Here is a 27268-nt window from a genome sequence, read left to right as displayed (position 1 = left end):
ATACACTTGACTGATTAACCAGAGGTATAAAAAACTACCTCCAAACCTAACATGTTACAGACAGACAGACACAAGATCACTATATACATTTGACTAATTTACCAGAGGTATACAAAATATCTCAAAACCAGACAGACACACACAGACTGACATTGAATCACCATATACACTCGACTAATTAACCAAAGGTAAAACAAACACCTCAAAAACTATAGTGCAACAGACAGACAGACTGATAGACATGGAATCACCATATACACTTGACTAATCAACCAGAGATATAAAAGCTACCTTCAAACCTAACGTGTGACAGACAGACAGACTGGCACAATATCACTGTATACATTTGACTTATTAACCATAAAGTTTATTTTTTTTAATTTGCATCAATTTACATGTACATTAATCATCAATCTGCTATTGCTTACTTCAAAAACAGGAAAAAGTGGGTTAAAACCTTGTCATTAATGACATTTTCAGGGGCATAACTGTAAGGAGTCAACAGATTATTCTCAAACTTGCATCAATAATAGATAATTCAGTAATGAACAAAGTCTACAATTTTTTTACCTGAAATTTACACCACTGAAGGATCTGTTTTTGTGCATACAATTAGAATTGTCATGAGAGCTGTTAAACTTTTTTTAAAGAAAATAACAAAAAAATCTAGAGGCTCTAGAAAGCCTGAATTGCTCACCTGGTCAAAATAGTCTTTTTTCTAAAGTTGAACTCTTGACCTTCTCTTTACTATTGTCACAAGAATCATTTAATCAATAGAGGGCATCTTAGTTTTCAATTGGGTTTTCATTTATAAAACAAATCTCTCATATTTTTTTTTTACTCTTCAAGGGCAATAAAATTCAACAGATCTTTATGAAAGAGTATTCAAGGGAACCAAGATTCCAGTGGAAATCAAAAGAATGTAATCCAAGAACAAAGACCAGACATGGAAAACAGACAAACACAACAAAAAGCAGTCAAGGGAACCAAGGTTATAGCGGAAATCAAAAGAATGTAATCCAGGGACAAAGACTAGACATGGAAAACAGAAATATACAACAAAGAGTAACCAAGGGAACCAAGGTTATAGCGGAAATCAAAAGAAATTTATCCAGGAACAAAGACAAACATGGAAAACAGACAAACACAACAAAGAACAATAAGTAACAAAAACAATACACACAAAGTAACAAAAGTAGATAAGCAACTCGGACTCCACTAAAAACTGGGAGCATGGACCAGGTGCACTGGTAGGGTGAGCTTCCTCTGCTTTTCTAAAAACACCCATCCAGCCGATCATACAAAGTCAAGTCCAGGATAGACAAAAGAGGAAAGGAAAACTATGACACATTGAACAAATCAGTTTTCATGGTGCAGATGGATATTTTTGGCAAAGGTCGGTCTCACCATGCTGATCAATCTTACCTTGTCAGAATTTAGCTAAACCTATTTCCAAAAATCTTTAATTTGACCCCTTATAGTCTACTTTTAGTATCATTGGTCATGGTTTTTGGCAGATCAAAATTCCTCATACAATATTGATAAGGATATATTGTAAGGTATATTTGGGCCAAGTTTCAATCTGGAGTGAAGAATGTTCATTTTGTATCTGGTCTCAAATGTTTGAAATGAAGAACTGATTAAAATGCTTGCTTCTTACCTAATATTCGATAGATTTTGAAGATTTTTAAATTTGTTTTTCTTAAACAGGCGCCATTTTTGTTTGAATAGTTATTGGAAGAGAGCTGGTCATAATACCACTAAAAGACTGAGTACAATCCCGATAATGGGCGAGGTCTGAAAATGAGAGGGCAACAGTGACTTCACTCTAATAGCTTTAGGTGTTGCCTCAGTGAGCGATCCCAGGGCAACTATTTTGCCCGAATCACCCAATAGTGTGAGCCCTGGATTGTGGGTCAGATCAAAATCTGTATTGTATTGTCTGTCATTAATAGTGATACTTAGACTTTGCCTCTCCAAGTCTGCCGTGAATAGTGATATTTAGACTTTGCCTCTCCAAGTCTGCCATGAACAGTGATACTTAGATTTTGCCTCTCCAAATCTGCCATGAATAGTGATATTTAGACTTTGCCTCTCCAAGTCTGCCATGAACAGTGATACTTAGATTTTGCCTCTCCAAATCTGCCATGAATAGTGATACTTAGATTTTGCCACTCCAACTTAGGTTTTCTGTTTTACTTTTGCTGTATAACTGAAAATAATTGACAAGTGCAAAAGAGTGGTAATACAAATCATAAATGCCCTTACACAATGTTAATCAAGATAATAAGCATTTGGCTTCTTTAAAAAAGACTAAATATAGTATGACTGCTGTTAATGTAAGGCCAATGTTGAATGATGATACATATCATGATATTATTGTATTGCTCCAAAGGTTTGTGATGTGTATTGTATCATGAATTATCTTACAATACTCAGATCAAATAAATTACCTAATGCTAACACCAGGCAGACCTTCTCCTCCCAACAGTAGCTTTGAATGATGGTGATATCTCTTACAGACTATGTTTTGCTACTGCAGACAACCATCTTAACTGTTTTTTTGAATGTTGGCTCTCAGCAAGCTACTGTAGACAACCGTCTTAACTGGTTTTTCAATGTTGGCTCTCAGCAAGCTACTGCAGACTACCATCTGAACTGGTTTTTCAATGTTGGCGCTCAGCAAGCTCTTTAAAGTGTCATCATCTTGATTCTGTAATAGTATTAAAACAAAAAGTTTAAGGAAGTAGACTTAGGATAAGGGAAATAACTATTGAAATCAGTGTCATGTTTGTATCATACTCAATTGCATCAAAGCCTATCGAACTTTCATTTGAAACAGAATGAAATCAGTCCAAGTTACTTAGATGCTTACATGAGGTTGATATAAAATGCTGAATAGAAATGTTCCAATAATTTGTAAGACTTGTGCCCCTTACCCTAGGTCTACCTCCTTAAACAATACCAGAAAAATCTCCTGGAAACAACTGGAAAAAGTGGTAGACTACATACTCCTAAGTAATCAAGCTTTTCTCCAGATAAACACTATTGCAAAAACTGCAGTTATCATAATAAACCCAAGATTTGTAAAATGGTGTTGATCATATTGTCTGTAAATAAAACATTTCACAGTACACGCATGGGTGTTCTGACTATGAAGTGATAACTTCATTAACAACGTAAATAGTACAGAACTAGCTGCTTGCCATGAAGACAACATTTTGAAGTTCTTCAAAGATTTTTGAGTTTGTGAACCAATTATAGAAAGACACTCTACAAACGTAATGTCCTTTTTACTATTTTAACGAGACTAGCACAGACAGCACATGTATAGTAAAGATCATGGTTCTCGCTGATATAAGCAATGCTTACTCCATATTAGCTCATTTTGAGAGAAAAATATCAGTAATCTGTAAGACATTTTTCTTCTTCAATTTCAAGTGTATTTTTTAGGTATTAGACCAGGAGTATTCCCAAATTCTTCCCATAATTCATTTTTCTTCAAATTTGTAGGTGATGTTACACTAACTGCAGTGTATCATCTGCCAAAATTTTAAGAAAATACACCATGCAGATTTTAACAATGAGGACTAAAATATTTCTATTTGAAACCTGAATCACTGCCATAACTGAACTGATATTTTAGGCTAATTTTGACAATCTTTATATAAATAACTAAATATTAAGTCAAATAGAGCCAAAATAAAATAAGGGGATATTTTCAGCTATAAAAACATCTATTTTGCCAACAAAATTCAATTTTCGTATAAAACTGATTTTATATGGACTATTCATTGTTTCAGTTTTGGTTTCCTGGAGGAAATTTTCAATAATGTTAATATTCAATAAGGTTACCAAATATCAAATTATGATGACTTATATTGATGAAAGAGTATTGCCAGGCCCAGCTTAAGTCAACTAATGTTGGAAATTTAATGTAATACAAATATTAATACTTCTGCATGAAGGAACAAACTTATATACTAAACATAGTTCAAAGCTGTATAGATCTGTATATTTTATGCTTAACAAAGTTACAAAATGAAAGCAGAAAGCTTGAAGTCTTCTAAGGCATTATAATGAAAAATATATGTTTAACTGTAAAAAGTTATTAAAGTTTTAAAGGATTATAAAACTGGCAAAGTTATTGGTTAGCTGTACTGTATCACGTCATGACAGAGATTATTTTCATATTTGAATTTGACTATTTTATCTAAGGAATCTTGGTTTGCAATTCAAACGTTATTCAAACGCTCCAATCACTAATATCCTCTCAATTTGGATTACCTCTTTTACCCCAGGTCTACATGCAGGCAGCGTTAGTTAAAATGCACGTTTACGCGATGATTTAAAGGCTGAGAGGTTATCTATTACTACACTGATACTGATACTTATTCAATAATTGGTTTACCTGGATATGTGGTTTATTTCTTAATCAATCCAACTTCCATATAGGGGAGGTTAAATGGAACAGCCGTTATTTTGGCTACGCCTAGGGATATTTTTGTCACAAAAATTACCATATTAGTCATATTATAAAAGAAATAATTCCTTCCAGGGGTAGATTTGTACTCATTTTAACATGGGTTTAGCATTTGCATTTTCATTTAACACCTCACTATTGCTCGGTGTTAAATAATCGAATATAAATGCCGTACCCATGTTAAAATGAGTTGAAACTTGTTTCATATAATTTACAGAAAATTATTTTTGCATCGTCCTTTGATTTGACTTAAGTCAGCCAACATCAAAATCTTTAATCAATAACAGAAGACATTTTATTATTTTTTTCAATACTTTTTGTCACTGCATGTGACATAATATACAACTGAGGTTGATAAATAGTCATGGACAGAGTCACGAACAGACATACGGACAGCTACTAAATAAAATACTGTGATAGCCATAAATACATTTTCATTCATTTAAAAAAAAAAAATTCAAAAAATATCTAATGACTATGGCAAGACAAAGTGGACGAAAATGCCAATTTATAAATATCTATAAATAATTATAAATCATTTATAAATAAAAAATGATGATGTTATGTAAAAATATTTTAATTCAATTATAAATATTTATAAATGAATTATAAATATTGATAAGTGTCTTATATTTATGAATATTTACAATTCATTTATAAATATTAATAATTCATTTATTAATATTTATAAATCATTAATAAATATTTATAAATCATTAATAAATATTTATAAATCGTTAATAAATATTTATAAATCATTAATAGATATTTATCATTTAATTATATATATTTATAACTCCAAGACAATTATAAATATTTGATTCATTTATAGATACTTACGATTTTTTATAAATATTTATAATTCATTTATTAATATTTGTAATTCAATTATTAATATTTATAATTGAATAATTAACATTATAAATGAATTATAAACATTCATAATTATTATAAATATTAATAAAAAGGCATTTTTATCCACTTTGGCGCTCCATAAATGAAGACCTCAGAGAAATTTTCTTTGAAGTGTGGATCTTGATACATTTGCTATGTGTGAACTGTGAGGAGGTTCCTGGTGTAAAGAAACAATTTTAAATGAACAAAATCAACTCCATTGAATCAAGGAAAATCTAAATGTAGTCGGCATAATATAAGACTGAATAACATCTTAAAATATCAACAGCTGGAAATTACAATTCCCATTTTCACACAAGTCATTCTTTTGAAGCTTAAATGGTAGGTTTACTCAATGGTCAGTTATTGACCAATGAAAAATATCATGTATTATCCAAATACTTTAAACTTAACATTTAAAAGCAGAGATGATTTTACGAGGTCTTCAAAAACAGCAGAAATTGGCAAAATTGGAAGTAAATATACAAAAAAAAAGAATCGTAACGGTAAAATCCGGATTTGAAATAGCGGAATTCCGCTTTAAAGTGGAAAAAAATCATGACTGTAAAAGAAAGCATCAACTTTTATTTTATTCAAAATCTTTGTAAATGTATTTTTGGCTGTGTCCCAGGTCCTATATAATATTACACTTAACATGAGAAAAAGCAGAAGACATTCACTGTGCTATGGACAAGAATAATAGTACATACTTGCATACACACATATATATACGTTATCTTGCTTAATCTTTTTTAAATATTTATAGCTGTATACATCTAAAGATTTATTTCAAGTACATATATATGTGTATATAGTTACATTTCACGTACGTTTACTTTCTCCGTTCCGTTTCGTATTTTACAGTTTCGTTTCGCAATTTATAGATTTCGTTTCGAATTTTATAGTTACCCTATGGTTAAAAATGAAAAATTACCCTCAGAACATCCCGTCATCCCTCCACAGGGTATTTCAGTGTTGAACGCTGCTGCTATTGCTTCTTATTTACAAATGTGTGGAAGAAGCCGGTTGACGCAGGGGAGTTCATAGATGGTTGATGTCGTAACAAATGGTACCAGTATCGTATTGCATATCCCTGAGCAGGTGTACGTCAAAACATGGATGCTATAAAAATATAGTGCATTTTCTTTTTGCCTCTCTACAAACTAATATTTTGTCAAAAGATATGAACAATGACTTATAAGATAGAGCAAACATCACACTGTAAGATGAAGAACTTTTTTAAAAGAAAATCTAACATAATATCATAAAAATGTTCCACTGAAAAGGTTGGTTTGGTGAGTGCAAAACGAAAGTGAAAGTAGGGAAAATGGCTATTTATAGTTTGAGACTACTTTTCTGTCCGATCTTCGTGGACTCACCCTATTTTCTTTGCGGGAAATTATTTTTTCACATGTCCTTAGAAATGCTACATAAGTGAAAGTTTTATTGAATCAATTTACATATTTTTTTAAAAATCCTAAAAATATGCACTTCACTATAGAAGTCTATGGGAAAATTAATACGATACTGAGACCTAGTAAGCCAGTTTTTCAAGTAAAGTTGGATATTCAGCAAGTGGTCTTTACCAGCTGAAAAAGTAGTACCCCAATGCAGGTAACACTTTTAAGATGAATTAGCCAACTTTTGAACCTGATTTTTTATGGTAGCTCTGGTTTTTTGCATTTATGATTAATCTTTACCAAATTTGGAAATGCATTTTGTTTTCATGAATTTGTATAATATCAGTTCAATAAAATTATTATCTTGACTGTTTATGATGAGCATATCTATATTCATGTAACCTAAATCAAGTAATACTCCTGCATAAAGGATAGTTTTCAAGTTACAACACATTTTAAGTATGTGGTTAGGACTTGAAAATAGTCATTTTCCATACATTGCCTCTTATATATGAAAAAATGAATATTTTTTTTATTTTTTGTTTTTCTTTCAAATAAATAGCTAAAATGAGTTGCCATAGAACTGTGTGGTTGATTTAAACACAAAAATGTCACAAAAGTCAACAGCCAATTTTTTAGTGGACTTTTTTTAGTGGTTCCAATGGACAGATTCTAATGCGGCAAGAAAAATAAAGGTGTTTTTTTATATAAAAACTAATTTTTTTCAAAAAGTATCTAAAGCAGACAGTTGTTATTATAATATTTATACCAATAAACTATTTTTCTTGCATCATAGCTATCTGTTTTAAAGAAAAAGTCCTTTTCCTGTCATATTGAGGTCCATTTGTATCTGCCTGGGGTACCAAAATGGCTGAAAATCTGTATTTTCTGCATATGAAAAGCTATATTTTTTTAAAACTATGATATTGGTATAATTTTTTTGGGGTTTATTATAATTGAAATGACCATATCTATAGTTTAAAACAGTTGGTTGTACCAGTCATTATACTTTACTTTAAACAAGAGGCTCCCTTGAGTTAAAGACAAAAAAGGAGGTTCGGATATTAATATTTCCATATATGGAACTCACAAGTGGAGATTAAATAATGATTTGGAACTCATAGTACAGCTCATGTATCTACCATGACAGAATAAACCACAAATTTGCTTAGTTTGACTAATGCAGCAGCTTTTTATCAAAAGTAACATTTTCTGGCTAACATTGAGATATTAGTCTCATGCCTGGAATAGGGTACCTATATAAAAATTTTAATAGAAAACTCATGTTTATAGCAGGGCAATGATATTCTGAATTTTCAGTATGAAAAGGAATACTCTAGCAGAAAAACAACAACTTCTATGATTATATTGAAATGATTATTAGTAATAGGTACCAGTATCGTATTGCATATCCCTGAGCAGGTGTACGTCAAAACATGGATGCTATAAAAATATAGTGCATTTTCTTTTTGCCTCTCTACAAACTAATATTTTGTCAAAAGATATGAACAATGACTTATAAGATAGAGCAAACATCACACTGTAAGATGAAGAACTTTTTTAAAAGAAAATCTAACATAATATCATAAAAATGTTCCACTGAAAAGGTTGGTTTGGTGAGTGCAAAACGAAAGTGAAAGTAGGGAAAATGGCTATTTATAGTTTGAGACTACTTTTCTGTCCGATCTTCGTGGACTCACCCTATTTTCTTTGCGGGAAATTATTTTTTCACATGTCCTTAGAAATGCTACATAAGTGAAAGTTTTATTGAATCAATTTACATATTTTTTTAAAAATCCTAAAAATATGCATTTCACTATAGAAGTCTATGGGAAAATTAATACGATACTGAGACCTAGTACATATATATGTGTATATAGTTACATTTCACGTACGTTTACTTTCTCCGTTCCGTTTCGTATTTTACAGTTTCGTTTCGCAATTTATAGATTTCGTTTCGAATTTTATAGTTACCCTATGGCTAAAAATGAAAAATTACCCTCAGAACATCCCGTCATCCCTCCACAGGGTATTTCAGTGTTGAACGCTGCTGCTATTGCTTCTTATTTACAAATGTGTGGAAGAAGCCGGTTGACGCAGGGGAGTTCATAGATGGTTGATGTCGTAACAAATGGCATCGACAAGTCAAGCTTTATAACTTCCGGTAGTGCAACTCGTTAGAAAGCATCAACTTTTATTTTATTCAAAATCTTTGTAAATGTATTTTTGGCTGTGTCCCAGGTCCTATATAATATTACACTTAACATGAGAAAAAGCAGAAGACATTCACTGTGCTATGGACAAGAATAATAGTACATACTTGCATACACACATATATATACGTTATCTTGCTTAATCTTTTTTAAATATTTATAGCTGTATACATCTAAAGATTTATTTCAAGTACATATATATGTGTATATAGTTACATTTCACGTACGTTTACTTTCTCCGTTCCGTTTCGTATTTTACAGTTTCGTTTCGCAATTTATAGATTTCGTTTCGAATTTTATAGTTACCCTATGGTTAAAAATGAAAAATAACCCTCAGAACATCCCGTCATCCCTCCACAGGGTATTTCAGTGTTGAACGCTGCTGCTATTGCTTCTTATTTACAAATGTGTGGAAGAAGCCGGTTGACGCAGGGGAGTTCATAGATGGTTGATGTCGTAACAAATGGCATCGACAAGTCAAGCTTTATAACTTCCGGTAGTGCAACTCGTTCCTTTTAATTTTCGGTACTTTAGATGCTTTTAGATACTTTCTAAATTATTATATGTTTATTGCTCTGCTCACTTGTGGGCGTGTTAAATTGAAAAATACATACATGTTTTTTTCGTATTCATAATAATTTTTTGAGAACGGGTGTATACTCAGTTTCCTCATATGTTTTTTTATATGTCATATGTGATTTTATCAACCTACACACCATTTCAGTTGCGAAATAGCTATAATAGAGGAGGACAGAGGAGAGGAGTAACTATATAGTTATGAGTAATCAAGGGAACCAATATTCGAGCAGAAATCAAAAGAATACAATCAATGGACAGGGACCAGACACAGAAAACAGACAAACACAACAAAGAACATAAAATAACAAAAAGGGGTGGGCTGGTCAAAATGCAGGAGGGGACAAGTTTTTTTTCTGTAAGTGAAAAAAGCGGGGTCAGATCTTTTTTTATAAATTAAAAGAGGGGGATATTTTTTATTTTTGCACATGGATTTTAAGGGGGAGAAGAGGGGGGGGGTGATGAACATTTTTCGTTAAGCAGAGCATTACACCAGTCAAATAAAAACATATTTTACCACCATTAAACATTTTATTTCATTGTCACATACATGTACAATAATATATATACATGTATGTATTTTATATGTCACTGGTAAAATCAAGTTCACATATCAACATAACCATCAGGATCTAAAACCTTTACAGTTGTTAAATCAAATGGGTCCGACTCCTGACAATTTAATTTCCTTATATATATCTTGAATTCAAGAGCTGTGTCTAATTCTGCTTGATTTTGATCCTACTTTTCCAAAGTATGAAGTTTTGGAATTGAAGACTTGATTTTTTTTATTGTAAGAATTCCTTAACATCTCAACTGCTTCTGCTAAAAAAAAAAAAATCTGAAGCAGATAGTTTTTTTAATAGCAGCCAATTCCTGTTTGGGTCGAATTGAATCTAGACCATTTGTTAATAATTCTTCAATCTGGAGTCTATATTCAGAATTGAAATTAAAAAAAAAGAGGGCAACACTTGATATATGCTTCCTATGACACTAATCTTTTTAGTAATTTCTCACAAGCTGTGAAGTCTCTTCTCCTTCTGCTTCTTAACCTTGTTTTCCTTTTTTTTCTTCTGTTTATAATTATGGAAGGAAAGAAACAAAATTTCAATGTGAAGAGCTTGTGAGATTCCTTTGGTCATTTACTGTTTGATTTCAAAATGAACACCCCCTTTCCCAGGTAAATAATGATAAGTCCCTTATTCGCAGAAGAAGTTTGTCAACAATTAAATTTAATATACATGTAATGCAAACAAAAGAAAAATAATATTACGTTTTTTTTATACGCGAGGCAACCACAGCATAACACATTGATTGAAACAATGGACTGAACAAGCATAAGCATGAATAGCAGAAGTAATTCTGTACGAGATACATAGTTCGTTGAAATAGCCTGTCTATCTATATAGTTTTCACCAAAAGAGTGTGGATAAAAATTCGATCACTGTATTCGTTCAGTATATTCGGAAAGATATGACAATCATTTCGGTGAGTTAAAATTCCATTTAATTACACAAAATTCAAATAAATAAATAAGAGAGAGAAGTCGAACGTTATCATAGTGACCAGTTACAAATCAAGCATGATTCGATGCGAACAAATATTTGAGCAATTTCAAGAAATTACCACCCGGGTAAACCCGCTGCTTCCAAAACGGTAAATATCGCTAATACGGTTGACAATATATCTAAAGGGAATTAACAATACAGTTACATATATATTCGATTAAATATGAAAAGTATGAATTTTGGGCTGCATCATCTCTCAGTTAAAAGGCAAATATTTAACTTCTAATAGTTTGATATATGCTGTAAGTTGATAAGACGCTTGTGTAATTCATTTTTGCCCGGACATTCACTTATCTTTGTCATTACAGACTTTTTTTTTAATATCATTCGAGATAAACGCATTTCAACCCTATTTATGCATGGGGTCAAGATACCTACTGTGGTATTCGATACATGTATATCAGTTATTATTGAAAAAAAAACTGCTTTTAAGAGGACATTATACTTTTTTCGATGAAGTGGTGTTGCTTTTACCACGGTTGAATTACAAACTGTGTTCCCGTATAATGGGGTTGTTGTTGTCTCCAATATAAAATATGTTTGGTTATAAATATGGGAAAAAAATTAACGTAAAAAACTTATTTTAGTCCGTATCATTTAACAAAGCATATGAAATCCAACATTAAAATGATTTTCGATTAATTTCACGAATAACTGCGTCATACATGTAGACATGATTTTTGTTGTTGTTGTTTTTTTTAAGAATTTGAATTGACCTACGTGTGTTGCATGGTATATTTCAACGCATGTGGAGATTTCTACAAAAAATGAATGTTTTAATAAACTGGTCTAGAACTGGCATGTCAGTTAACTGCCACTATTCCTTAGTTAGTACGTTTGTTTAATTCATATTCAGTCCTTTATTTCTGTTGTAAAAGGGACTCCGATCTTTTTGAATTGATTTATAAGTGTGTTTGATTGTGTAATATTTTTTCCACAGTGGTCAGATTTTAAAGGGGGAGGGTTGTGATCACGCTGAAGTACTTTAACCCCACAACATTATTGCGCTTGCCCTTAAAAATCGATGGTAAAAGAAAACTATTGATCCAACTTTACGACAAACGTGAAGACTTTTCATTCAAAATTGTCAACTTTCCTTTCATCTGTGGCAACATTCCTTCAGCACCTGCGTATGTAGTGTTCATATCACAACTCATACGTTATGCCAGATCTTGCCGAAACTAAACGCAGAATTTTTGTATCGCACCAGAATTGTAACAGATAGGCTTCTGGAACAGGTTTATATTGCTATAAGATTGATGTCATCACTACAGAAGTTTTATGGTCGTCATCATGAACTCGTGGATCGTTATCGTGTATCCATCTGCACCATGAAAACTGATTTATTCAACGAGTCATAGCTTTCCTTCCCTCGTTTGTCTACCCCGGACCTGACTTTTTATGAGCAACTCGGCGGGTGTTTCTAGAAAAGCAGAGGACACTCACCTAACCGGTGCACCTGGTCCATGCTCCCATTTTTTAATGGAGTCCTAGTTGTTCATTTGCTTTTGTTACTTTGTATGTATGAATTTAGTTACTATATGTTCTTTGTTGTGTATGTCTGTTTTCCATGTCTGGTCTTTGTCCCTGGGTTACATTCTTTTGATTACCGCTATTACCTTGGTTCCCTTGATTACTCTTTCCCAAATCAGGAATTTCTGGCCTCTGTTTGTCTTGTTCCGTTTTCACCTTTAGATTATCTTTTTTGTTACTTGATTATATAGGGGCAACCATTTCGCTGTATCTGTGTATAATGATGTTTTTGGGATACATGTAATTGGTAAGTAGATTTTTGGGCTAGCTGCAGCCTGGTCTGTGGTATCAGTATTCATTGAAGACCAGAGGGTGGCCTGCTTAGTCTGACATTTTCAACACGGTGGGGTTGTTGTCTCTGACATATACACCATACCTATTCTCGTTTATATCTCGATATGCTTTAAAATCGGGCGACTTCCGCTAGAATCTTGGTTTCCTTGATATTATTACTCTAAAGACAACTCTTGTTTTGAAATAAGTGTATTATGCTCCCAGTTTCTATAATTGTATAAGAGGGAGATAATCACGTATACATGTATTAACATTGTTATCATAATTTAAATTTGGTTATTCATAGCAAGCCTCTGAGTTATTAAATTTTAAAAATAAAACACCCAACGTCATAGAGCAGTTTAGATGCAACACAATAATGATCTCATGCATAGGTCTGGATTTGCTTTAAAAAACTTTATTTTACTTTTCTAAAAACAAGTTTTTAAAGATAAACATGAACTGCAATGGTTATCCTGAAAGTAGTGGGGACAATGTTGGACCAACGTTGGGCCAACGTAGAATTTACAGAATGAAAATATTTAAAATTTCAAAACGTCATGTTTAACCATTGGCCTGTCAAGTAGAAACCATTTTGGAAAAAGAAGATACAAATGAAACTAAGTTTTGTGTTTAGACATGCCCGTTTTCAATAATAATAAAAAAAATTCTGAAAAGTTCAGATGAATTATTTTTTTTACCTTGAGCAAGAAATTATCTCAATGTACAATAATTACTTCAATATTCGAATCATTTGTTAATGTGAAAACGTTTAAACGAGGGAATGGTAGAAGGTTTACTTGAAAAACAGTCATTAGGATCCAGTATTAAACTCCAAGTGTCAATTTTCGTGAACTTGTTTATCAACCGCATTTGCGATATTTACCGTTTTGGAAGCAACGGGTTTACCCGGGTGGTTGCAATATGTTTCTGAAATCCACAGATTTTCTTTATAATATTCAAACATAAAAAGGGTTGGGGTAAGTGAATCGGCCATTGGTGTAAAATGTGCATTAAGGGGGTGGGGTCGTCAATTGGTGTACGTATGTACCTTTGGGGGTGGTGGTGGTGGGGGGGGGTTGGTCGGATATGGGTGTATATGTGTACCTTTGGGGGGTTGAGTCGGTCGGTCATGGGTGTACATACATTTATGTACCTTTGGAGGGTTGGGGTCGGACATTGGTGTACATATGTATCTTTGGGGGGTTGGTCGGACATGGGTGTACATATGTACCTTTGGGATGGATGGTGGGTCGGATATGGGTTTACATATGCACCTTTGGGGTGGGTCGATCATGTGTGTACATTTGTATCTTTGGGGGTAGGTGGGTCGGCCATGGATGCACATTTGTACCTGTCGGGGTGGGTTCGGGTACGAGTGCACAAATGTACCTTTGGTGGTGGGTGGGTCGGCCATGGGTGTACATATGTTCTTTTAAAATTGGGGGATGGGGGTCGGACATGGGTGTACATATGTACCTGTTCGGACATAGGTGTACATGTGTACCTTTGGGGTGGATCGTTCGGACATGGGTGTACATGTGTATCTTGGGGGTTTGGCGGACATTGGTGTAGATATGTACCTGTTCGGACATAGGTGTACATGTGTACCTTTGGGGTGGGTCGGTCGGTCATGGGTGTACAGGTGTATCTTGGGAGGGTTTGGCGGACATTGTTGTACATGTGTACCTTGGGGGGTCGGACATGGGCATACATATGTACCTATTGGGGGATCGTCGGATACAAGTGTACATATTTACCTTTGGCGTGGGTGGGTCGGACATGGGCATACGTATGTATCTTTGGGGTGCGTGGGTCTGCCATGGTTGTATATATGTACATTTGGATTTTCAAATGAAAACAACCGATTGCTAGAATCGAGAAAGTTTTTTTTTCCTGAATTGAAAACTAATACGTGTTCTCAAAAATACAAACTGAGTATTTATATGGCCCCGGGGAGAAACCCCCATTTATTTTCGAAAAATGGTTTGATGATCATATAGAAATCTTCAAAAAAACTTCCCCATTTCCGAAATTTCTGTATCGCTAATGTCATTGATTCATATTTTAAAATACTCCTGGAAACAAATTGTAAAAATTGTCCACAGATAAATCCGTAAGTTGGTCGCTATTTAATACTTATCTTTGATGAAATAATTATACCCATATGGATAAAGAAAGTACAAAAATGTGTATAAGTGGAGGACATATTTGATCGCTGTTACCAGAAAACACAAAGAGAAGTTGAAATGATCTGTTGATTTTTAATTTATTCTAGGATATTTGAAGAGAAAAAATGGGGAATAGTATCAGTTCTACACGTACCTGTGTTTGATTTGTATGTATATTTTATAAGGAGTTGGTTGTCACGCTGTATTTAAATTTTGTTTGGTTTTTCAGATGTAGATAGTCGTCTATTTTCAAAGTGAATTGAAATACAGATCTATAGCTATTATTTTATTTTGATAATTTGAGTCAAATAAATAAGTAGGAAAGGGCGGATTTGTTCTATACTATTTTATCCGAAGATATCATAATTAGTTAATAATTTACGAAATATCACTCCGCTGGCAAATTAGAGGTCTAAGTACAAATAACGGTAATAAAAAGAGCCAAACTTTAATCTGACTGGAGAAACTGTAAAACTCTTTGGCATTTCAATATTCAGTGTAGCCGAAATGACGGAATAGTTTTGGGGAAAAAAACTAAATAAAAAGAGTAATGTGGTTTCGAATCTTCCTCGCTAAAACAACTATAGACCGAGAGAGAAGTTTAATAAATTATTGATCGAAAAAACCTCATGTACCATTCAAATCACAATATCTTCATGTATTTCGAGTATTTTGTTTGTATATTAGTGTATCACGTGTAAACAATGTTGCATTAAATAAAAATACAATCGGATACCTAAAATATATGAATTGTTTTCAGTTGTTATTTGCCGGCATTTTGTCGGCTGTATACTCCATTGCTATAATACTGGTCTTCGTTGGAATACTTAAAGTAGCGGATGAGGACGGATTCTGCTAGACCACTACAACATTTCTGTGTTTTGTTGTTGACATATTTATTTTATCAGCGATACTTCATCCTAAGGTAAACACACTACACATCAAGATTTCTTTTACTATAATCTGAACAATTATTGTATATCCATCTTACGTAACGGACAAATCATGGTAGAAAATGTTGGCAAGTCCGTCTGTCCGAACTCAAAAGTCTCTTTAATTTACAAAAAAAAAAAAAAAAAAAAAAAAAAAAAAAAAAAAAAAAAAAAAAAATAGTTTTTAATTGTACTTCGATTGTCCGTGAGTTGTGTAATCTACTATATGGCCGACCTCTCATCGATCCCGTTTTTCCGTTATGTTGCATGTACTGATGTACATAACAGAAAACCGAGGGGGAAGCAAGATCAGATTGTAAGTTGTTAAACTTGAATACCGAAAAAAAGTATGGAACAATAATTTGCTGTAGTTCAACTTCTGTTCATTACACCATTAATTCTATATTCTATTCAAATTTATATTTTTCTTTCGCTTTTTACCCTTTGATTTTAAAGACGCTCTTCCATGGAGACGCAAGTCTTCTGATCGCAATACAGTTTCCCGATTGGCCAAATACTGATAACTTAATGGCGTTCGAAAACTGTATCGAAAATTGAAATTGCGTGCCATGTGTAATTTTCTGAATGAAATGTAAAGAATATAAATAAAAAGAACAACGACAAAAAATACTGCTTCGGCCATCTTTTATTTACTTGTTTTCTTTTTCAAGCTATATAATAGCTTTATATCTAGAAATCTACTAAAATAACAGTATAATTAGTGTTCAGAATTTGAATAAAGATGGAACATTTTTGTCTACAACATTTAAGGGAAATTCCTTGTCAATCAGGCTTAATGCAAGACTACTGCTTAAATACGCCAAGATTACAACCTCGCGAAAATGACCCGCGATACAGAATGCTTGGTTGTATAAATTATTACAACCTCGCGAAATGAATGCTTGGTTGTATAAATTAAGTGTTTCCAAATTTTGATTATAGGAGGCACCTAATATCATCCATGGTATTCTATATCTGCTCTGTATCCCTTCTATGTCAATGTTGTTAATGCTTTATTCTCTCGGAAATCTTCATGTCGTATCGTGGGGAACCAGAAAAGTAAAAAAAACAGAGGACATTCCAGTTAAACACCAGTATAATGACAAGGAAGTAAGAAAGCCAGGTACAAAGGACACTGGATACGCTTTAGCAGTTGGAAAGCTTTTTAGGTACAGCTTTTTAGTGATATTAATTTTCCATTTATCTGCTCATACACCATTGTTCCAACACCCTCTTCATTTTTCTTAAAAGTTAATAACAAATTTAATATTAATAAAATGTTCAACATTTGATGCATTTTTTGGGTAAAGTATGCAGGTTTTGCATATTACTATTTTAAGCTGATTTCTCAATTGAACCCATTTCAGGAAGTTCGCTGATAATTTTAAGCCATTTCTGACGGATTGTCGGACTTATCCATTTCATAGCATTAAATGTTTTGCCAAATTACCCCCACTTTTCTCTTTATATTTTCATTAAATATATCTTAAAATGTCATTTGGGAAGATTATATAAAATCCTTAATATTTTTTCGGGGTTTGTAATAATCTTTTTCCCGGCAAAACTTCAAATGCTTACATCTCAAAAACGAGGAGGATACTGACCCATCATTCTTTTCTACTAACATTTTCTAAGCATGAATAGTCTTAAAATATTTCACAACCCTGTGAAATCCTTGTTATTCTTGATAAAGCAGTGATCAGTTAATATCAGGAAAAATACTGACGTGTCAACTGTAAAAGCAGAACAATCCTATTCCTAATCACCCTATACACCGTCAAACGGGAACTTACCACATACCTGTACAGTAGTATTGAGTAAACATATGATAACTAATAAAAAAAGATAGGAAAAGAAGGAAATATCATATAAACATCACATACTTGGGGAAAAAGAAAAAAATGACAAATTCATTCGTAGAATTGATACATGTGAGTCTCCCCCTGGTCGTTGGTTTGTTCTTTGTTTTCCTAATTGTGCTCTTTGTTTGTCGTTTCGTTGTGCATCGTCATTGCTTGTTTTTTCTGGTGGTTAATTCGACACTGCTTGTCCTCCGTTGATCTTTAGTACGATTTTTTCCTTCAAAAATACATTTTTTTTTAAATATTCAAATTTAAGATAACTTGTTTGTATGTTTTCCTCTATTGACTATGTAAAAATACTGAAATGAATAATTTAGCTGATATTCAAGCCATAATGTAGTTGAAAGGAAATGTTCTGTATTGGTATCGTAATGAAACTTTAATATCGCCCAATTTGGCTTTCTGCACCGACTAACACTCTATCTGAGACTAGTATATTGAAATTTACCTGTTTGATTTCAGATGTATCGGCTGTCCGACTAAAAGCATTTCGAGAGAAGACTCAATTTTTCAACAAATTTCCCAAAAACTGGATGAAATTGAGAATGCTAAAACTCAGATAAATGAAGAAAAAGTTCCAACTGAGGAGGTTGTTAACAGTAAGAGGTCGATTCAATTATTTTTCCTAGATATCTTAACGTAGGAAAATGGCTGTTGAGCGAGTTTTCTTTGTATTATTTGTTATAAAGGTATGGATTATAGGGAAATTTGATTGCGTTTTATGTTTTGAACTTTTGTAAACTTTCGAGGCATGATACCTTATGACCGACAGAGCATAGAAATATATAAGTTCCTAATTTGAAATGCGAAAATAATATTATTAAAATATTACTATTCTCTCAGATATAAAAAAAGATTCCTTTTTTCTCCAATACAATGCAAATGTATTTTGTTCTATTTGTCACATGCACAAATCTATCCAATCATAACCGAGTACGGCATCTTGATTTGTGCTATTAATATACATCCACAAGCTCCACGCAGCGATAGTCTTTCGTTTCTTCTCTTAATAACCGCTGCAGACAGGCCTTTCGAAATTCTCGGTCATAATTCAAACCAAACGTCGTTTGACAATCGGATAATGTCGCGTTAACTCATAAACTCTTTCCCGACTTTTCAAGGTTCTTGAAATTTCTGAGAGAGCTGGCTGCAGCGCCTAGAGTGAATTTCGAACGTCTGACTCTGTATCAGCGCTTGATGCATGTATCCTTTGTATATTTTTACAGATGAGCAAAATAATATAGACGGTGATATACTACAACGTGGAAGTGATTATACTATACAGCAAGGCGATATCGATATTAGATTTCACAAGACCGCTTTGACAGTGGATTTTCAGTCTGCTGATGCATTGCCTCAGAAGGAAGAACTTTTTTGGCGAACATTGATTGAAAAATACCTTAAACCATTGGATAAAGATAAAGCAAAAGAAAAGCGAATTCAAGATGACCTAGTTGCACTAAGAAATAAGTGTTGTCTTTTCTTCTTTTTACTAAATACATTCCTTGTTACGCTTGTGTACGCGCTAACTCAAGCTTCTGCTTACGCAGGCTCATTGACAATTTCAGTTGGCTGTTCCAGAAGTTCATTTGCGATAGAACCTATATCGATAACTTTTACAGTTGTTTTCGGAATTTTACTTGTTGTCCAGTTCTTAGGTCTGATATGGCATAGAATTTCAACTTTGATACATGTTGCAGCTTCCACTTCATTTTATAATCAACAAAGCGAGTTTCTAGAACTTATGATATCATTTGAAATTTTACAAAGGTGTGAATCATCTTCGACTTTACGCTCTCAGACTTCAACCAACACTGATCACTATGTTTTTGCATTTAACAATAGGAAACGGAAGGAGATGCGTAAATTTATGGACGCAAGACAGGGAGGTTCACATAAAACGCTCGATGACATTGTTAGAGGCAATTTGAGGAGAATAATGTTTAACAGGGTTGAGGGCCCAAGAGACGGCAGTGGATATCAATGGCACAATATGTTCAGAGAACTGAATATTAAAAGATATGAAGACAAAAGGGCCATCCGAAATTCATATGCTACACTACAGCAACTTATTTCAGAAACAAGAGCATAAATCATGAAATTACCTGTTTACAAAACTTCATGGTTCTTTGTTTGAAATATAAGTTAATATTTGCCAGTTTTTAATGTCAATCCATGTAAGATTAAGCTATTTCCATCGGATAGATGATTCATGTTGAGGTAAACCCACCGAAAAGCGACTCTTTCAGGATATACATACGCAACATATTTACATAACTATAGTCATTTCTGTAAACAGATCTGTATTTCGGAGAAAACCTAACCACAACTTTTGCAACATGACAATTCAATGAACAATCAGTAAAATTTAATCTTAAGGAGGCAGACCTAGGGTAAGGGACATAACTTGAAATCAGTTTTATTTATTTATCATATTCAAGTTCACCAAAGCCTATCATTTAAAAAGTTTCATTTAAAACAGAATGAAATCAATCCAAGTAACGTTGATGCTTTCGTGAAATTGATATTAACTGCTGGATACAAACGTTCCAATGATGTGTTAAAGTGTGCCCCTTACCCTAGGTCTACCTCATTAACGTGCAACAACCGAATGAAAAAAAAGACTTGTTCTATAGCTTTTATAGGTGGGTTTTTGACACGTATGGCTCACCTTACATTACATTGATAAAGATTTACTTTTGGTTAGAGAGCCAGTTCTTGTGAATTTTGATCATATGATTTTGATTCCTCTGGTCGATTGGTTTAATGTTCTGATTTGCATAAATATTTGTCATTACTCGGTAAATTCTCTAAATAAATAAATAAATAAATTAAGGAGGTAGATCTAGGGTAAGGGACAGAACTCTAAGAAATCATTGGAACGTTTGTATTCACCATTTTACATTAATCTCATGCAAACAGCAAAGTAACTTGGACTGATTTCATCCTGTTTAAAGGAAATCTTGAAAGGCTTCGATGAAAATGAATATGATACAAACATATCACTGATTTCAAGAATAACGTACCTAGGTCTACTAGGTCTACGTCCTTAACTGACCTTTAACTCTTTTATCGTTGTCTTATCCTTTTTGCAGACCAACCACAAATTTGTACTCGGATTAAAGATTAAGGATATGTTTGTGGAGTTAAGCAATATAAACTTGAAGTGGCACATTATAAAAGTCCTTGATTTAAACAGGTTTACAGTATAAAAATTACTTTAGGAACTCACGAAATAAGGTTTGTTTACCATGAATTGGTATGAAACAATTCCTTTGGTCCGAACTTAACAGTGTTTCAACAGGAATGAAGGCTGATATCAATCAACTTTCGTTTCCCGATAAAGTTTTCATATTAAAAAAATAAACATCAATACTCATACAATTTGTCCAATTGTGAATTTTAGTGTCAAATTTATGTAGTTTTTCTTGAAGTTATTGTGTGTCATGAATTAGAGAGACATGACAAATAGACAAAATATTTTATATCATTTTGGTAAATTGAGTTATAATATCATTGAATGAACTGAAAATTAACATGTAAGATTTTCTTTGGTGATTGTTAATCGATGTCTTTATTAGATGTATAGAATATTGACATTTGCATTATTTATATATGGATTTTTCAAGCTCCGAACAGTGTCTGACGTTCCGAACTCACTCTAGACGCTGCATCCAGCCCTCTTAGGTAGTACAATGCTTTTAGGTCATTACTGAAAAAACATATTACTGAGTTGTAGTACAAATTATGGGCGCCTTTCTAAAACTAACAGCCAAATAATATGTTTTATAAAATATCAGGCACAGTATGAAAGCATGCATGGAGTAGTTGGAAAAAGGTAAAAATAATAAGACCCTTTTCGATTCATTCTCTCACAATTTTAATTCCAAAAGTTCTTTTGAAATAACGTATTTTGAAAATCAGCCATCTAATGCTGAGGAGAGAATTTCATACAGCAAAGGGCTGAAACCTTCCGGATACCATTCTTCACTTAAATTACACCTGTTTCTTTGGTGTAAATCGAAAGCTTAAGACTACAATATAATCATTACACTTCAATTATTTGTTATAAAAATATGATACCTTTAGGAAATTATATGTCTTTTTCCGTATTAAACTGCATCAGTCCATAAAATGCTATATTAACCGACTGGAAATGATATTGGACCGGTGTGCGTGGCTTATTTTCATTGACAGTCTCGTTCCGGATTCGATCCCGTTATTTGATCAAAACAAAAATGTCGTCTGGCAGATTTGCCTCGTAAGACGAAGATGCATTGACGGCTATACAGGAAAAGTATGATAAAGCAAATAGTTAATTGAACGTAGGGTGAAATGGAATTATATGGACTGGTATATCGACCTTAAAAATTCCTAGCTTGCTCACGCTTCTTTAGTGTTTGCCGCCATGTGTATCATTTAAAAAAACTTATAAATCACAACAGCATTGAGTTATTGTTTTTTTCATTTTGAAATCTTATCATACATAAAGTAATGCATTATTTGTTTTTCATTATACGCGACATCAATTTATGTGTATATTAAAAGAGGACTTTCTTCAGCGACATATTATTTAAGATTAACCAGCAGATTTCAGATGTTTTAACTTTTTGCGTGATTCATGCGAATACATGTACTGGCATGTGAAATTTACATAATTCGGAAAACATACTATTATGAAATGATTTTAATAAATTCCATTGATCCTATCAACTGTTTATATAACAACAAACCAAATAGTTTTACCTTAACGCTCTGTTGCAAATGAATTCAATTTTTATATTTAGAATATAAAAGCAATGAATCAATTTAAACATTGTAATTGAGGAATCATGTGTAGATATACACAGATTTTTAAGCTTGTTTTTGTCTGAAAGTAGTTTCTTCATTATATAGTGAGTATGTATTATATATTTAACTTCACAACAGAGTCAGTTGTGTTAAAGTTGATACAATGCTACTTGCCGAAACCGAATCTTGATTAGAGAGAGTAATCAAGGGAACCAAGATTGTTGCGGAAATCAAAGAATATAATCCAGGAATAAAGACCACACATGGAAAACAAACACAACAAAGAGCATAAAGTAACTAAAATAATACATACAAAGTAACAAAAGTAAGTGAGCAACTCGGACTTGATTATAAACTGGAAGCATGGACCAGGTGTACAGGTAGGGTAAGCGTCCTTGACCAGACATTTTATGAAGTAAATTAAGATTTATTCACTTTGTATTTGGTTAAACTGAATACTTGCCATTCGGTATTACCGAAATCTAGTGTCCGGTTCAGACGAAATACACTGTGTTTAGGCCAAGGATACCAAATTTTAGTGTCCGGTTCAGACGATATCACCTGTATTTAGGCCAAGGATACCAAATTCTAGTGTCCGGTTCAGACGATATCACCTGTATTTAGGCCAAGGATACCGAAATCTAGTGTCCGGTTCAGAGAGGTCTGAAAGGTTTGATTTGTTTTAAAAAATAGCTATCGTATAGTAAGATCCTTTGACAGCTCGGTAGCGTTACTGGTAAATCTTATTTTACACAATACTAGAGACAAGCTGATCAATGTATATATATTTATTTAAACGTACGTGTTTATCAAATATAAAACAAACAATCTCAATTTTTGAAGGGTTTACAGGATGACATGAAAACATTAAAAAAAAATGTAATTACTCGGATATTTTCATTGCCATTAACTTGGGGTTATGATTTAGATACAAATACATATATTTCGCGGAGAGATATTATATCAAAAACTCATTTTACTTTCTTGACAAAGAAAGGATCAAAATATTTCACACGCTGAAAAATGTAAACATGCAATAGAACAATACCCCCGACTAACACAACTGACTTCCATTCTAGAAGCTGTCTTCCACACGTGTTATTCGCAATGTAACCTTACACATGCCTTCTTACTCTATGTCATCTGCTACATTTCCTACTTCCCCATCATACTACCTTTTTCATACCGTATTCTAAAGTTCATCTTCTACATGACATATTTCCCTCGCCACTTTCCCCATGTTATTTAACTCTACACCATCTGCAACATGCCATAATCCCCATACAATCTTCTTCATGCCGTATTGCAATGGTCACTTTCTACATGACATATTTCCCTTGCCACTTTTGCCATGCTACATGTATTTAACTCTACACCGTCTGCAACATGTCCTACTCACAATACTACCTTCTTCATGCCGTATTCTAAAGGTCACCTGCCATATTTCCCTAGCCACTTTCCCCATGCTATTTAACTCTACACCATCTGCAACATGCCCTATGCCCCATACTATCTTCTTCATGTGTATTCCAAAGGTCACCTTCTACATGCCATATTTCCATGTTTTTGAATTGAATATTTGTTTCCGTTTATGTCTAAATACCTTGTTTTACATTCGATATTAAAGTCACAGAATGGAAAGTTATACCAATTCAAATGTTGTAAGACCAAATTATATTTAAGGATTGTAAGCCATTCATACTTCCGCAATTAATAAGCATATTATTATTCACGGTTGATACGCGGGTTCTGTCAAGTCTATGTATTAGCGTGCTTCAGTTTTCGCGGATTTTGTCAAGACTTCATACTGGTGTGTATCAATTTCAAAAAAGATATTCGTATTATAGTTTTTAAAATCAATTTCAGGGATTGACACCTGTTTTTTTTTCTGGCAGTAGTCCAAGGACTAGTAGATACACAATTTTTAGTAGTCCTCTAAAAATCAAGAAGACATAAATAAGTCAACACAGCAGAGTGAAACTGTGTGTGTGTGGGTCAAACAGAGAATACTGTCAATTAGTTATAGTCTTGTTAATGTATGTTGCCCGAAAATAATGCAACGGACGCGAAATACATATTTTGTTTAAAATCATCGATTTAAAGACCAGTTTTGGTTAAATCTTTTGGAAACTTAATTTATAACATCAAATTCAAAGACATCCGATGTATCATGAGGACATTACCCTTAAAAGCACGAAAATTTTTCATCAAAGTTACGTTATACCGCATTGCTGTCAACATCGTACTGATCATAACTAATAACCAAACCGCCTAATCACGTTCCTAAAACAGTCACACAAAAATCAATAATGTAAACATTCTATTTTTTAACCGTAGGTGAAAGAAACAGGTTCCAGAAGTTCATTTCTGTCTGACGGCTACAATAATACGATTCACATGACAATGAGACGCAATTAAAAGTCATTCTCAATACTGAATATTTACTAGTCCCGCGGATTATTTCTACCCAAAATTTCAGCAGTCCCCAGCCAGTTTTAGTCGCCATGGGCGATCGGACTAGCGGAAATGTCGATGCCTGAATTTAGCGGGAACTATTTTTCGAGCTTATACATTAACCGCTTAAATACCGAAAATTAGTGAACCGTGAAAATTAATATTCCAGTATGTCATAATTGTGCATTTTATTGATATTTACCTACAAGGACTTTCTCGCTATTAAAAAATTTAGTATATCGGAAGCGATAATATATTTTACTTTAGATTGGACGGCAGTTAAAGTACCTTCAATCTTTTTGTAGGATATTAAGCTAAAATTGGCTGAGTATGGCCGACAGAGAACCCCCCGATCAGCCTAATGTCCTTAAATTGCCTTCTATGAAATTAACAAAATACTGCCCTCATCATTTGCAAAATAAGATAACAAAGTTCTGTTGCTAACATGAAGCGGACATTTGCAATACATGCTACATAAATTCACACATGGGATGTGGTTCTGTAGTGACAATTGAAAAGGCTTCAGTGGGCAGGACAAGAGAGCTTGCTTTAGAGATTTCAAAATTGCGAATGAAAGGTCAAAAAGAAAAAGAGGACCTTTCTAAGAGTTATCAAGTGCTTAAATCAAAACAAAACAGAGTAGGAAACAAACCAGTTCTCTGTCATTCCTTTGAAACATCAATCTTAAAGCCAGGTGCAGAAGTATTCCGTGGATGTTTCTTATCCAATCAAAAACTTATACTATCAGATCGGGATAGGCCTTTACCATACGTCTGTAACATAAACGGATCTGACTCACAAACAATAAGGCTGCAACATGATCCATGGGATGTAGAATTGATAGATGATAAGAAGGCAATAGTAACTTTAAAGGGCGAAGAAGGCTACCAAAAATACTAGATCTGAAGACATTTACATTAGGTAAATGTATCAAACCAGGAGAAAATGGATGTAATTCCGTGTCTTGTCGTGATGGACAAATTCTAGTTAGTAATGGGGCAAAAACAGTGTTATTTATTGACGTTTGTGGTAAAATCAAATATTCGCACTCTCTAGAGAAGAAACCATGGTTCATTTACCAATGTTGCAAAAATAGTTTCTACTGTAATATGTTTTATGATGATACCCTATATAAATTGACAGCTCAGGGCGGGGAAGAAGTCTTCTACAGACATCCTGAACTAATAAGACCTGCTGGGATAGCAGGAGATAGTCATGGAAATATTTATGTATCAGCAAACGGCTCAAGTAATGTACACAGAATAACTTTAGATGGGCTCAGCAGTGACATTATTCTGAGCAAGGAGGACGGAATCAGTGAACCATGGGATTTATGTTGCCATGGGGACAGTAATCAATTATTGGTCGTTAACGAGGACTTTAAAAGAATTGAAATATATGATTTAAAATAAATCTAGAAATGAAATAAAATTTGCTTGAAAAATAACTACAGAGGAAGATGTATGTTTAAGACCAAAATACAGATTCCGCTTGTTTTGAATAATTGGGTAAAGGGGTATATTGGAGAGTACATGTAGAGCAAAAACAAAACATACTAATAATGCAAGATAGAACCCAGAAATGAAATGAAAGTACTTATTGTGCAGAAAAAGCAGTAATCACACAAAGAATGGTGGATTTAAATGGTAATGAAATCATATGATATTTAAACATCATATGATGTTTAAAAAATCTGTCACACAGAGAAAATTGATTTAAACGCTATTATAACCGTACTAGTAAATTTTTGGACTTTGGTTAGCTATGGCCTTTACCAGTCTTACATACCAGTATGTTGCTAGTCCGTATACAGTTACTGGATATAACTAATTATTTCTGCGTGGAGCGCTATATGATACAACACAATGTCCATTTTAAAGATGAGAGATTTACGTCTCATCATGACATGCATGTTATAGCTACACTAGAGACGTGATCGAATTTCTTAAATCTGGAAATTGGATTGTCTTCCCTTTTCCACTGCATTTTGGACCAGGAAAAATACCATACAATAGGGATTTTTAATCTTGCATTCCGTATCAAAACATAATATATTGAGACAAGACTAATAGCTTTTGACGACGTAATGCCTTTTCAATAATGGAGAAGTGGGTTAGA

At 33.3% G+C, this 27268-nt stretch overlaps 1 protein-coding gene and 1 long non-coding RNA gene across 2 annotated transcripts; both read left to right on the top strand.

The window, feature by feature from the left end:
- The first annotated feature begins 16269 nt into the window (after nt 1–16269).
- On the top strand, nt 16270–19997 carry LOC148597120 (chitin synthase chs-1-like). Its single transcript, XM_088562997.1, has 4 exons — nt 16270–16359; nt 16986–17212; nt 18368–18504; nt 19132–19997. The coding sequence occupies exons 1-4, from the start codon at nt 16270–16272 to the stop codon at nt 19995–19997; spliced, it is 1320 nt and encodes a 439-aa protein (XP_088419123.1).
- Nucleotides 19998–22729: 2732 nt separating this feature from the next.
- LOC148597119 (uncharacterized) lies at nt 22730–26597 on the top strand. The gene is made up of 2 exons (XR_015919205.1): nt 22730–22800; nt 25456–26597. It is a non-coding gene; the product is annotated as an uncharacterized LOC148597119 (long non-coding RNA).
- Nucleotides 26598–27268: the final 671 nt, after the last annotated feature.

The sequence above is a fragment of the Perna viridis genome, chromosome 15 (genome assembly GCF_037379345.1).
Source record: "Perna viridis isolate PV_CMFRI_1.1 ecotype Kerala chromosome 15, ASM3737934v1, whole genome shotgun sequence".
Lineage (NCBI taxonomy): Eukaryota > Metazoa > Mollusca > Bivalvia > Mytilida > Mytilidae > Perna > Perna viridis.
This window is presented reverse-complemented; position numbering and strand designations above follow the sequence as displayed.

Excerpts from the sequence above, each read along its gene's own strand:
- LOC148597120 (XM_088562997.1), top strand. The coding sequence starts at position 16,270 with ATGGCCGACCTCTCATCGATCCCGTTTTTCCGTTATGTTGCATGTACT. Across the intron at positions 16,360-16,985 it reads GGGGGAAGCAAGATCAGATT|GAGGCACCTAATATCATCCA; the intron begins GTAAGTTGTTAA and ends TTTTGATTATAG. Across the intron at positions 17,213-18,367 it reads GCAGTTGGAAAGCTTTTTAG|ATGTATCGGCTGTCCGACTA; the intron begins GTACAGCTTTTT and ends GTTTGATTTCAG.